This window comes from Vombatus ursinus, unplaced genomic scaffold (genome assembly GCF_900497805.2).
Source record: "Vombatus ursinus unplaced genomic scaffold, bare-nosed wombat genome assembly UNPS02004533.1, whole genome shotgun sequence".
In the NCBI taxonomy this organism is placed as follows: domain Eukaryota; kingdom Metazoa; phylum Chordata; class Mammalia; order Diprotodontia; family Vombatidae; genus Vombatus; species Vombatus ursinus.
The window spans coordinates 1,743,100-1,757,712 of NW_020944311.1; the positions used below are offsets into that span (position 1 = coordinate 1,743,100).

The 14,613-nt window shown below is 41.3% G+C and overlaps 1 protein-coding gene across 4 annotated transcripts in view; it reads right to left on the reverse strand.

The window, feature by feature from the left end:
- Positions 1–3,135: 3,135 nt before the first annotated feature.
- CENPI (centromere protein I) overlaps positions 3,136–14,613 on the reverse strand; it is a 62,202-nt gene continuing 50,724 nt past the window's right edge. For 2 of the 4 annotated variants that reach the window (XM_027837147.1, XM_027837156.1), the window contains exons 20-22: positions 13,082–13,123; positions 11,280–11,601; positions 6,073–6,132 (exon numbers count right to left, since the gene is read on the reverse strand). In XM_027837147.1, the coding sequence (XP_027692948.1) occupies positions 11,440–11,601; positions 13,082–13,123 (204 nt within the window). In that variant the 3' untranslated portion in view covers positions 6,073–6,132; positions 11,280–11,439. Of the gene's footprint in view, positions 3,622–5,802; positions 6,133–11,279; positions 11,602–13,081; positions 13,124–14,613 lie in introns of those variants that run through there. The other 2 variants (XM_027837163.1, XM_027837172.1) reach the window with 2 other exon arrangements.

Genomic DNA, 14,613 nt, shown 5'->3' on the forward strand with positions numbered 1-14,613 from the left:
AGAAGTCCACCCATGGCTGCAAATCAACAACTCATCTGATTTATGGTTTTTGAGAGTTGCCAGAGGCACTGAGAGGTTAGACTTGTCCTTAGTTATGTTACGTTATGACTTGTCCAGTCACAGAGTTGGGACATGTCAGACTTGAACTCAGGGCTTCTGGCCACCAAAGCCGACACTCTAACCACTGTGCCACACCGCCTCGATATTGGATGTTGTTGTTAACATCCTGGATTTATCTGGCAAGGTCACCATTTCCCAAATATAATCCAGTCCACTCTCCTCCTATTCACTTGTGTGCCCTGATCATCTTCCATTTCGAATATGTCTGATAGAAGCAGGTCATACACCTAGGAAATATCTGAGGCTGGATTTGAACTCAAGGAGAGGAGTCTTCCTGACTTCAGGCCTGGCGTTCTATTTACTGTACCACCTAGCTGCCTCTATGATCTTGTGATCTACCAGTGTATCATCACCCCAGCATGCTGCCTGCTTTCTCTTTAGCCAGCCACTCTCCCATATCTTGCCCCATCTCTACCCATAGATTTCCACCATCCTTTTCAGCTAAGCATGCTGAAAGCTGTTGAGCTGGCACATTAGCCAGCTCTGAGACCCTGATAGAAGAGCAGCTGTAGGGGCCGTCCATCCAAACGTACAGCAATTTGAACAAAAGGCCTTCTTTAGCCACGGGGCTTTACTTTTTTGCACAGCTTGGCCAAAGTCTTGAGTGATTACCAGTCTCAATAGGAGGTATGCCTATTCCAGGGCTTGATGGGATCAGCACAAAGTCACCTGAAAACCTAAGAACCTGCAGGATGATACCATCTAAATCCTCTATGACAGTAGCAAAAGCCTTTGATGAGTCAACATCTCACTTTCTAATAGAAGGTCATGTATTATCTCTGTTGCATGATCTTAACATATGTGTGGGAGAGCCTTTAGAGCTTCATTTTTCTCTACGGAATTGAATGCTTTTTTTTAAAAAATAAATTTTTATTGATATCTTTTGGTTTTACACAGTGAAAATGTCTCCCAGCATTCTTCCTCCTCCCCAGAAAACCATTTCATATCATGAAGACTAATTTTTAAGGAAAAGGGAAAATAAATTAGCAAAACCGATCACTATTTAAAAAGTCTGAAAATATAAGCAACGTTCTACACCTGTGAACCTCCTACCTCTGCAAAAGAATGGGTTGGGGACATCTTCTAGTCCTCTTCTTAGGATCCACGGTTGTTATCTGTAATTTGGCGACATTCACTTTGCTTGTTTTGTGGTTGTTCTTTCCGCGTGCCTATGGAGTTGGAGTCATTGCTGCGGAGGTTGTTTTCTTGGCTCCGCTTGCCTCACCACACACCGGTTCATGTGAGTCTTTCCATGTTGCTCTGTACTCCTCCCATTCGCTACTTCTTATAACACAATAACATTCCTTCACATTTATTTAACACGGTTTGTTTAGTTATTCCTCAATCAATGGGCATCTAATTTTGTTACCAAAAAAAAAAATACTGCTATAAAAATTTTGGCGTATATGGAAGCTTTCCTCCTATCAATGATCTCCTTGGGGTATATGCCCAGTAGTGAAATCTGTTGTCAAAGGGTATGGATATTTAGGTGGTTTTATTTGCATAATTCCAAATTGCTTTTCAAAATGGTTGTACTGATTCACACATCCACCAAAAATGTACCAGTGGGCCTATCTTCCCCCCAACCTCTATAACATTTGACTATAGCCATTTTTTGGTCATCTTTGCCAATTTACTGAGTGTGAGGTGAAACTTTGGGGTTGGCTTAATTTATATGTCTCTTATTATTAGTGATTTGATGCCTTCTTTCACATAGCTATGGATAGCCTCTAACTCTTTTGAGAACTGTTTGTTCATATCCTTTGACCACTTAGCTATTGGGGAATGGCTTTTGGTCTTAAACACATCCGTTAGTTTTCCATGTATCATAGATGTCACTTAAAAAAATCAGTCAGAAAGATAACCTGGTAGAGTGAATAGAGAACTGCCCTCAGAATTAGGAAGACAATGGGTGGATGGGGAAGGGAAGGGAGAGAATTTGGAACTCAAAGTTTTAAAAATGAATGTTAAAAATTGTTTTTTATATGTATCTAGAGAAAACTAAAATACTAAATAAGAATTAGGAAGACATAGGCTCAAGTCTTGCCTCTGACACATACTGGACATGGGTGACGTGCCCCAGAGCTGCAGACATGAATGGGAGTTTATTACATCAATGAAATGATAAGTTCGGTCCCAAAATAGATCGTGTATTCTCTGCACCTCTTAGTCAGCTGTGACACTACTAAAAGCAACCTCTGAAGACTGTTCGCAACTAGTATTTTAAGTGTATGGAGGCAGGTCCAGTGGACAGATTCCACGTTGACTTTTGGAACTACATCCCCCAGAAGCTAATGTGCCAGCTCAACAGCTTTCAGCATGCTTAGCTGAAAAGGATGGTGGAAATCTATGGGTAGAGATGGGGCAAGATATGGGAGAGTGGCTGGCTAAAGAGAAAGCAGGCAGCATGCTGGGGTGATGATACACTGGTAGATCACAAGATCATAGAGGCAGCTAGGTGGTACAGTAAATAGAACGCCAGGCCTGAAGTCAGGAAGACTCCTCTCCCTGAGTTCAAATCCAGCCTCAGATACTTCCTAGGTGTATGACCCTGAGCAAGTCACTTTACCCTGCTTGCCTCAGTTTCCTCATCTGCAAAATGAGCTGGAGAAAGAAATGGCAAACCACTCCATTAGTATCTTTGCCAAGACAACTCCCAATGGGGTCATGAAGTGTTGGACACACCTGAAACGACTGAACAAAAATACAAGATCACAGGATACCAGATTTAGGGCTGGAAGGAATCTTATAGGTCATCTAGCCCAATTCCCTCCCTTTACAAATGGGAAAACTGGACAGAGAGGTGACATGACTTGTCAAGGGTCACACTGACATTAAGTATACGGTAAGATCTGAAACCACATTCTCTGACTCCAAATTCACTACAATTTCCAATGTATTTACTGACTAGGAACTCTAGATCCCCACTAGAAGAGAATCTCAAAATATTATGAACAAAAATACAAAACAAGGAGGAAACATACTAAAACCAGTATGATTTAATAGTCCTAAAAAGCAATCTAAAAATACCAAAAGCATAGCAATAGGATAAAGTTCCTCAAGGTATGAAAGGTAATAAATAAATGACAAGAACCAGTGAAAAGCTTAAAATGATCTGTTGCCAACATGGCTAGCTTCTGAGGTACCTTGGAGAACTGACACTGGTGCTCCTGAGTTTCACTTTGGGGGTGGGGAGATGTCAGGAATTTAGAGTGAGGGTTTCTCCAAGAAGTTCCGGGGAGGGCATCTCTTCCTGATCTTCTCAGGCACTGAGCTCTTAAGCTCTTACCTGTGACATAAGGGCACTGCTTGTGGTATCTGGGCAGAACAGGACATTGGCATGGAAGCAGCACGCTCCTATATTCTCTCTCTCTCTCTCTCACTCTCTCACTCTCTTTTATCATCTCCACATGAGGAGAAGCTGTCTTTTAGTCTCTGAAACCTTCCTTTCTTCCTTGTGGACCAGGAGTATTCAGCCAAGAAATGGTACTTTCTGACACCCTAGAAGTGATAACAAGGAATATAGGATATTAACTTGATTTTCTACCAAGAACATTTTTCTTCAAATTGTTCAAGGCCAAGACATCATTTAGTGAGTGGGATGAGATTTCTTATTGAAATACATGCTTGGAATGATGGTTTTAAAATGGACATAACTTGTAATCTTCGCCTCCCCCAAAACAAAAAAGAACCCTGACGATTAAAACAAGGCTTGTCGCTTCCCCACCAAAAATACAGAGTGGTATTTAATGTTCTTCGAATTGCAAACGTGACAGGTACGTATCATTTCTGGAAAGGATTCTTGAACAGTCTGGACTAGATTGTTGTAGACATACACATACACTAAAGTGGAAAATTGAGGTAATACTGCTAAAGAAAAGGCACAAACTGGTTTAGCTTTATCTTCGTGTTTCATAAAAAGCGGGTCTGCATGTGTGTGCTTTGGGTTGGGGTTTTTTTTATTTTTTGTTTCTTGTTTTTTTTTGGCTGAACTCACTGTATATCAAGCAATGGGCGATCATTATTCTTTTATCACTTATTTTACTACTTAAAGAGCACATATGTGAACAGAAGTCTAAAATTAATGAAAAAAACATTTAAGAGCACAGGCATTGAGAATACCGGCTTTACCTCTACATATATTTGGCATTAGAACCTCTCTCTACTAATCCACCCTGTAATTTAAAAATCCCTTGCAACGCACCTGCTTTTCTTGGTGGCACTAAAAGACTTTGGATAAATACTCAAGCCTGCTATTTACCAACTGAGAAAAGCGGGTTAGCATTTCTGACCTTCCATAAATGTTCTCTAGCTCTACAATTATAGCATAAAATATTGCTTTCACATTTCTAATTTCCCAAGACAGCCTGGAGAGGGTGAGGTGAAGGTGGTGGGAGGCAAATGACATTTCTGCAACTGCACAATCTAATGTTCTGGGTTTACACACCATCTTGGCTGTTATGCAGTAAGATGATCATCACTAGGCAACATATTTGCACCAAAACGTCCTAAAGGTGATAACTCCCCTTGTAAATTTCTGAAGCAGGATGGGAAGTGCTCTTATACTAAACAGATTATTCAATAACCACTGATTTCCGAATTTATACCAGGCCTTCATCTCTACCTATCTGTGCCACTGAGAGTGACTTACTTAAAAACAAAATCAAAATCAACTCACTTTTCATTACTGTAAAGGTTAAATTATTGGCTAAAATTAGTGTTCTTGATTAATTGTGAATTTCCTTTTACTATGATTTCTTTGCCTTATTATATAATTAGTTGACTGACAATCCACACCTGGGAGAGCGAGGTGGCACAGTGGATAGAGCACTAGACTTGGAATCAGGAAGACTCATCTTCCTGACTTCAAATCCAGCTTCAGACATTTCCTAGCTGTGTGACCTTAGACAAGTCATTTAACCCTGTTTGCCGCAGTTTCTTATTTGTAAAACGAGCTGGAGAAGGAAATGGCAAACCATTCCAGTATCTTTGCCAAGAAAACCCCAAATGGGGCCATGAAGGGTCTGAAATGACCCAACAACAAAAAAATGAACACCAAATTAGAGAAAGGGGTAAGGGGAAGTAATGGGTTATAAGCATTTAAATAGCACCTATGTGCCAGGTATTACGCTACGTGCTTTACAAACATGATCTCATTTGATCCTCACAGCAACCTTTTGAAGTATGCGCTATTATCCTCATTTTACAGTTGAGGAAACTGAGGCAAACAGAAAATGTGACTTGCCTAGGGTCACACAGCTAGGGAGTGTCTGAGGTCAGCTCCCAATGTCTAGATATACTCCTTGCCTCTGCATCTTAGAATCCCTCCCTCATTTCATTCAAACCATGGCTCAGGTGCTCCACAAGGCCTTTTCCTGATCATCCCTCTCTTTGTCTCTCCACACATATTGTATCCTCCTAAGTTTGTGCCAAAGACAAAGTATTTACGTCCATCCCATTTACAATTAAAGCATTGAAGGGAAGAAACAAGGTCGTCCCCCTTTCCCACTTAGTACCACAGGGTTAAGCTTTGTTCATTACACACTAGTTACGACTCTGAGCAACAGAGAGCAACTGTTTTTTTTTTTTTTTTTTTTAAGAAGGGAATGACGTGGTCAGATATATGAATTAGATTAATTCTGCAGTATTTTTATTATGAAAAAAATCAAGAGGTCAACTGTGTTTACTGACACATACATATGCAGTTGTTTTGCTTTGTTTTTTTTTTTTTAAACTATAAAAAAGCAGTAGACTCAGGGGAAAACAAGCTCTAAAAGACTCTTTTCCAACCAGGTGCCTCACATGCATGTTTGCAGGTTACACGAGATTCCTTGATAAATCCCACCATGAAGATGACTTTGTTCTATGATCCCTGATAATCAGTATCAACTAAGACATACAACAGGGAGACATACATTTGTCAAAGGTGCTTGCCACTGTCGTGGAGGATGTCCTGTGCAAAATCCAAATGGCAGAGGATTGCCTAGAGATGATAAGGTCTTCCAGATGTTCCTGTTGGAAGATGACATTGTGCTGATTGCATCAAACTCCAGAACACACAAGGGTCTCCTCACTAAGATCCATGACCACGCAAAAGAGATTAGCAAAACAATAGGTATTGGAAAAATCAAATGAAAGAGTGCCTATTGTGCAGCTGACATAATACGCAGTTGGAGAGACATATCAGTATGTACATCTTAGATGGATACTGGAGAGAAGAAATGAACTGAACCAAAAACTGAATAGGAGAGAGCAGGCTAGATGGCATTTGGTAACCTGCAGAATGCTTTCCCCAATCCCAAGCTGCTCTCTGATAGAGAAACCTATTTTTTTTTTTCAATACCAACATTCTCCTGATGATGCTACTGTGGCAGCAAATGATGAAATAACCACAATTTTCAAAGAATCAAAACTGCAGGTGAACCAAAGGGCAAGGGATAGGTGCATGGTAGAGAGGGAAAGGCCTATTATCAATGCATGATTTGCACAAAAGAAATAGAATAAAGGCTATCATCCAGGAAATGTATGACTACAAAATGGACAAGTCATGCATGAGAGAAAGGGAAAGTGAGTCTAAGTGCTACATTGGGACATAGAAAATATTAAAAATCCTAGAGGAAGGCCTCCAGCCTGGGGATATGTCCTCTCTGAAGGTTTTCTGAGAGGATGCGGATAAGAATCACACAAGACGAGAGCTGTATGAACTGCACTCTGCCCGGTTAGAAGGAGTGCTCAAGGGGCAGCTAGGTGGCACAGTGGATAGAGCCCTGGCCCTGGATTCAGGAGGACCTGAGTTCAAATCCGGCCTCAGACACATAACACTTACTAGCTGTGTGACCCTGGGCAAGTCACTTAACCCCAGAGCCTAGCCAAATTAAAAAAAAAAAAAAAAAAAGGAGTGCTCACACAACAATGAGTTCATCAGCGAGATCGAAGGATCTGCTCAAATAATTAAAAGCTGCCAACAAATGAAAACCAGTGGAGAATATAAGACATAAATAACCCCAAAAAGCAGTTCGTACATATAAAACAAGGGATTTCCTCATGTCATTATATTCAGAGTTGTATGATGTACAAATCCCCAGGAAGTCATTCCAACTACAGAAGATGATTCCATGGGCTCAAACAACTTCTGTCTACTCCTTTCTCACTAACTTGCACCCAAAAGAAAATTTTAAAACATGTGATTGCCTTCTAGAACAGTCCATAATTCTATCTGTAGATTATGAGATATGTACCTTAATATTTCAAGGGGGAAAAACATTTCTAAAGGGCAAGAAAAATAGGGGTTTTTTTCAGTGACTATTTTCATCTACTGTTTCATTTTAGTCTCCTAACACTTTGAAGGATGGATGTATTATTATCCATATGTTAACAAAAAAAAAAAAAATAAAACAAAAAACAAACAAAAAAACCAAAGAAGCAAAGGACAAAGAGATTAAATGACTCGCCCTGGGCCTTCTGGTTTGCTAGTAACAGAAGCTAGGTTTGACTCAGAGTTCAGTACAAAATCTCACATTCATTATTGAAGGTTTCCAAATCTGTTTTCCTTTTGCATTTATATATAAATCATGTAAACTATTCCATGCTGCCTCCCCCACAACTTTACATACAAGAAATAGAAAAACATTAAAAAAAAGTAACCTTCTGCATAATTAGGTTAACATACAAAAACATGTCAGCATTCTCTAAAATACACACAGATGAATACCATAGAGCAACTGTGTTTGAGCTTTCATTAGGTTGGCCGATACTTGTAATGTCATTTAAAAAATTACTACGAACTTTCAAGATCTGTATATATGCTGGCTGACCTCCTTTTCAATCCTAAAAAAAGCAGGAAAATGCAATTTTCATTATATTCCACAAATCAATTTTAAGCCAAATGATGGCCCATTGCTTTCTCAAAACACCTCCCTTTGTAATGTGTGCTCTGGACTGTGGCAGCCTATGAAAATCACAGACTGACAGAATGTCAAAACTGGAAGAAACCTCGGGGCCATCCAATCCAAATCATACCCAAAAGGGATAGTATTCCATGTGGCTTCACTGAAGAAAGGCTCTGCATGCTCTAAGCATGTCCGACTCTTCATGACCCCCTTTGAGGTTTTCTTGGCAAAGATACTGGAGTGCTTTACCATTCCCTTCTCCGGCTCATTTTACAGATGAAGAAACTGAGGCAACCAAGTGACTTGCTCCAGGTCACACAGCTAGTATCTGAGACTGGACTTGAACTCAGGAAGATGAGTCTTTCTGATTCTCAGCCCAGTGAGCCATATACCATAGGAATTTGTTTTATACAAACCAGAGATGTGTATGAGGTAGATGGCCAGAACAGAGTGCTCCACTGGTACCCACCTATTCAATGCCAAGGGAAGGGAGGCAGGCCGCCAGCATATTAGGTAGATCCCACGTGGTGCATTTAGGGGAAGATATGGACAAAAATCACCCAGGATGATCTTCCACCTGCATCACTCGATGCAGAACGATGCAATCACTGATCCATTTGAGTAGTGAGTTCATAAAGAATATCATTTATAACCCAGAATTTCTAGCCAAGAACCACAGAGTTTATAAAATCTTTCCAACTCCCCAAATGCCTCAACCATGATAAAATTTTTTGGTTATGCCAAAAAACAAAGTGCACAAAGTGAGAATATAAGAATGTCTTTTCACTTTAAAAAGGTTTGGAAATAAATAAAGTTAGGCAGTCTCTGGATACTTTCTTCATAGGAATTGGTCATAATTTTTTTTTTTTTTTGCTTTTTGGTGAGGCAATCGGGGTTAAGTGACTTGCCCAGGGTCACACAGCTAGTAAGGGTCAAGTGTCTGAGGCCAGATTTGAACTCAGGTCCTCCTGACTCCAAGGCCAAAGCTATAACCACTGCGCCACCTAGCTGCCCCTATAATTTTAAAAACGCTTTTAAACACTGTATGTGATCAATAATCCAATGTTATACATAATAATGAAGGCATCTGGGCGTCATCTCAAAGGAGAAGTTTGCAGTACGACCCCTACTTTGTCTCTACATGAACATCACATAGTGGTTTCACTTGCCGTCATCTTCCCTCTACCACTTTCTGGGCGGCTAAAGCTGTCGCCCTTCTTTGCCCCATCCTTTGAGCACGTCAGCTTCAGCCTCACTGTCTTGCTGCTGTATAGTTACTTTGTCACTTGGGTATCCCCACATTCCACCAAGGGCAAGGTTGTTCTAGTCACAGCGTCAATGAATTTGTCATGGTTTGTAAGTTGTTAAGCTGGGGGAAAATTCTCGTTCTGTTTAGAAGCCAAGTGTGGCTTTTCACAGGCACCAGAATCTGCTTTTGCTGCTTTTGGAGATGGCATATAGTGCTTCCTTTTTCTATCACTCTTTATCTGGTCAGCCGTTGTCATTTCATCCAATTCTGATCCTACTCCCGTGGCACTTCTTCAAGCACTCTGAAAACGTGTCAGGCACCTATCTGCACACTCATCTTTTGTTCTTCACAGCACATTGGGGCAAAAACACTCAGAAGCAAACCTCTAGGCCTTAGACCTTTGGATCACCTTCTGTGATGTTCCTGCTGTATCATTTGCTAGTGCGAGGAGGACAGGGCATGCTGCTCACATAAGCACTACCTCAATCTTGGTCTAATTCCACAAACATCACTCTTACTTGAACCTTGCTTCTTTGATAGAAAGTTTTTCAATACGGGCATCATTAAGTGACCAGATTTGGCTCATCTGCACAGCCCAATCTGTTACATCAAGGTGTCAGTCTTCACCCAGACTTTCACGTAAGCTCTCCAAATCTCTCTGGTCAAGGAGACTGTGGGCAGAGAACTCAGTGCCCAGAACTAGTCAACACAAAGCCGACCCCCAGAAGAAAAGTGGTCCTCAAGTACTCATTTTGGAGAAGGAAAGGTTTCTTCGATGGCCTGTAGGCAGCTAAGCTTGAACGTAATCTCCAGTGGAATCAACCACTGATAAATGTTGTTATCGCCTCAATTTGAAGTTGTTCCCATTTGAGGGATAATCAAATCCCTTCTTACAAATGGGGGACTGGCACAGCCATCTTCATGTGGAGAGAGGGGCCAGGCTCTATAAAGCCATTCTGTTTAAAAAGTGGGGCTTAATAGTAGAAAACAAGTGAGAAAGATTCTGTATTGGAGCCAGAGCTATCGTACCTCTCCACCTCTCAGATACACAAAATCTTTGAATATGACTAGGAAAACGGTTTTCTTTTTTAAGATACCAAAGGAGCATGTACCTCCAAAGGCACAAAAACAAGCTCAAGGTATCTTTTTCTAAGACTTGATTGGCACTAAAAGAGGAGCACTACTCAGTAGCACTGAAGCAAAATTGCATGGGCCATGTACTTTTTGCGTAACACTGTGGTTGTTTGGAACAGATCAACGTGGAAAAAAAGAAAACCTTCAAGACAATCATTCTGAAAAGTCAAACGGTTACTCTAACTTCCTCTGCACTTAAATCTTGGCACAGCACACAGCACGCTGGATCTGTGACCTCTTGGAAATCAGACTGCTTGAAGCAGGAAGCTCTTAATGGATAATCTTGAACAGATTATCCACATGGCCTCCCCACTGTTACATATCGACGGTCCAGGCAGCAGCAGCTGCTGCTGCCTTCTGGGCTCAGTGGCATGCCGGAGCCTCGTATTAGGGATGAGGCCCGCAGTCATCCATGGCTCACTGCAGTGGCTGAGTGCTGTGTGTCAATATTAGCTGATTCAATGATGCTTCCCATTATCTGTACAAAGCTCTCCTTCAGAAATGCATCTTACAATGCACCATACAAAAATATCTGTAAAAGTCCACCACATAATAGAAATTTCACTATACATGATTTGGTGGGAGGCAAATGGAAAAAAAATCACTTTGACCATAATAAACCCTGGCAGTAAAAGGGGAGAGAGGAGGGATGGAGGGAGAGGGAAAGAGAGAGAGAGGGAGAGAGAGAGGGAGGAGCGGGAAAGGGAGAAAGAGAGGAGAGAGACAGGAGAGAGAAGGGAGGGGGGAGGGGGGAAAGAGAAGGGAGGGAAAGAGAGAAAGAGAGAGAGATGAATTGAATTAAATGCCCACTATTCATTAAAATATTTTCACTAAGGAAGTGAAGAAATCAACTCCTAATTTAAAAAAAAAAAAATCACGCCATCTACATCAAATCCCTCCTTGGTCACTGAAGGCTCCTTCGAGTGTTCCTTTCCTATTCCTGCTGATGACAGTCTGTTGGAAACCCAATAAGAGAAAATCAAGCTGAGGCACAGGAATGTTTTGCCACCAAGGAGGGCCATGTGGTAAGCTTCATTTGTTCTAAGCTCAAACTGGCTCTGAGATGCAAGTCTTGGGTCTCTTGTTAGCAGGGTGTGTGTGGGCTGATGAGGCACTGTCAGCAATGTTGAGGCTGCTCTCCATGAAAAGGTGAAGGCCATGCAGCTCCTCCAAAAGGAGATAGTCCAAGTACCAGTTCCATTTCTTTTTCTGCAGGCAGAGAAAAAGCACAGTAACAGAGTACTCTGTTTTTTTTTAAAAAAAGGTGTGTAAACTTTATCTTTTTCCTCTTTTATATCTTGCAACACTATCATTTTAAAATATTCTAAACCTACCTCCGAACAAGATGAACATGTTCAGATACTAAGCTGCCGATTGGGAGCGTGCAGAGGGGCGTCCTCCTTCCAGATATAGACTAAACTCCATGTGCTATTTTCCAAGCTGGCCTGCTTTGTTAGCGCTGTCTATTCACCTTCCTTCTGTTTTTTCAGGGAATTTTTAAATGATTCAGTGGTCTTTTTCTTTGCCTTCCACCACTCCCACCCGCCTTTCGGTGACCCTATCGCTAGCCTCGCCCCTTCCACCACTTCAACAAATCACAGGAAAAACAAAACCTGCAGAGTCAAGCAAAAGAAATGCCCTTAGTGCCCACATCCCAAAGCATCTGCCTCATTCTACACCTTGAGCCTCTCGCCCTCCGTCAGGAGGTGGGCGGCCTGCCACATCACTGCTGCTCTTTATTGCACTGATTGGTTCTCAAGTCTTTCTTAGTTGTTTTTCTTTATGATGCTGTTGGTAAATAAATAAATTATTCTCCATTTTCTCCCCACTCGGTGCTAAGTATTTTTACCAGTCCTTAAGACATGTATGCATATTAAAATCGAACCACAGATGGGCTGGATTCACAAGAACAAAGTTATTAAGTTAAACTGAACCCAGAAATGCTCGCCAAGCCAACTGGCGCTTGTCACTCCAATAGCATTTATTAAGTGCCCAGCCAAACACAGCACTGTGAGATGCAAGTTAGACATCTTTCCCAACCACTAGGAACTTAACGGTTACAACAGCTCACATAGATGCAGACACTTGTACATTCACAGGAGATGACTGTAAAGCACCATGACCTGTGCAGTTTCTGTAATCAGGTGTATTACTGTCTAGACACATCTTACACAGACACGTGCAAAGTGAGAGATGGGAGCTGCCAATAGCAAAAGTCAAGCTACTGGATAGCTGCAAAATTTCTACGTGCAAATCCTGTGCCCCAAAATGTGGACACTGAGCACAAAAAGAAGGCTTTTCAAAGACCTGTAAAACTGACCGATTTCAGTGGATAATCTTTGCTTTAGTGGACTGATGCTGAAGCATGCCCTTCCATTGCTGGCAGAAAGGTGGGGGGTTAGATGTATGGAAAGAACCGTACAATGTCAGACATATGGGGGTGTGTGTGTGTGTGTGTGTGTGTGTGTGTGTGTGTGTTGTACTTAACTGTACTAATAACTCAATTTATTATTACAAGACAATCTTCTCTTGGGTGAAGAAGCAGGGTGGGAGAGGTGAGGTGGAGACATACTAGGAGAATAATTGGGAAGTGATAGAAACATTAAAAAAAATAAACAAAATATTTTTAAGACACCTCTGAAAAAGGTAATGGATTTGTTTAAAATTTGAAATTTCCTTTAGCATTTACCTGAATGGAAGACAAAGAAAGTTCCTTTTCTGCTGGCCATCCCTTAAAGAGGAGAAAACAGTGTTAGCTGAATCACAGGAAAATTAATTGAGGCTTCTCCAAATTTTGAATAACTTAAAAATCATCAAAGATCTCAAAGAATACATAATGTAAAAGGAAGAGAGCTGGGGGATCATGAGGTCCAAAAGAAACACTATTTTCAGATTCTGGTATAGTATCAGGTGCTTATTTTTAAAAAGTTTCCTTTATCACAAAGGAGAATTCAATGTGGTGTCAAAATTACAAGACGAATATAAAAGGGATCAATACAGCATTTACAAAAAGAGAAGATCGAGGCTTCTCAAGCTGCTGCTGGGCAAGGGTTCTACCGGGCAGTCTTTCTTGGGTTCCTCTTGGACATTAATCCCAGTTTTCCTACTTTCACATCCCTTTTAAATCCTGAAGACAAGCTAAACAAAAGAGATGATTCTGTGAAAGCAGAGGTCAGCATGAGCTGGGCTGGAGTGGGGCACGCACCACATTAATATTTGGTGACAAAGGTTTGAAGGCAACATTGGGATGCAGAAGTCACCGAGCATCCCGACTGGGTCCAGGCACACATTTCTATCATCTAACTGAACCTCACAGCAGCAAGGGTCCTTTTACTCCCTCCTGATTGATTTTCTATTGAACTTCCTAGAACAGCCTTTTCAAACTCCTTCTTTCCTCGAGCCTTTCACGCCATCCTGTCCTGCTCTCCTTCACCCACACTTCACTGAGAAGAGGCCATTCACTAGAAACGGCCACTTTTCTACATCTTCCTCCCCTATTTTCTCCTCCTTTAGTCTGATGAAAAGGCCAACCCTTTGACCCGTATGCTTGATCCGGTTACCTCTCCATGTTTGCTGTCACAATCATCCCCTCTCCTTAATTTGCTATCTTTCCTATCTACTACTGGTTTATTCCCTGATTGATAAAATATGCTAGGTGTCTCTAATCTTTAAAAAACCTTCGCTTTTTTTATCCTCTCAATCTGTCTCCCTATTTTCCTATATCTCTCCTCTCTTTTCGAACCAAAGTCTTAGAAAAAATTATCTACACTCTGCCCCTACTTCCTTTCCTTAGTCCTCAAGCCTTTGCAACTTGGCTTCTATTTGCATCACTCGACTTGAAACTGCTCTCTCCAAAGTCATCAGTAATCCACTAACTGCCAAGTCAAATGGCTGCTTCTCAACTCTCATCCTTCTTGATTGAGCACATTCTCTCTCTCTCTCTTCCTCTCTATCTCTGTCTTTTCCTCTCTTTCTCTCTTCTTCTTTTTCTTCTCTCTTTTCCTCTCTGTCTCACTCTCTTCCTCTTTTCCTCTCCTCTCTCTTCCTCTGTCTCTGTCTCACTCTCTCTCTTCCTCTCTCCCTTTCTCTCTGTCTCACTCTATCTCTCTATTCCTCTTTTCCTCTCCTGTCTTTTCCTCTCTCTTCCTCTCTGTTTGTCTCACTCTCTTCCTCTTCTCTCTTTTCCTCTCTCTGTCTCTGTCTCACTCTCTCTCTTCCTCT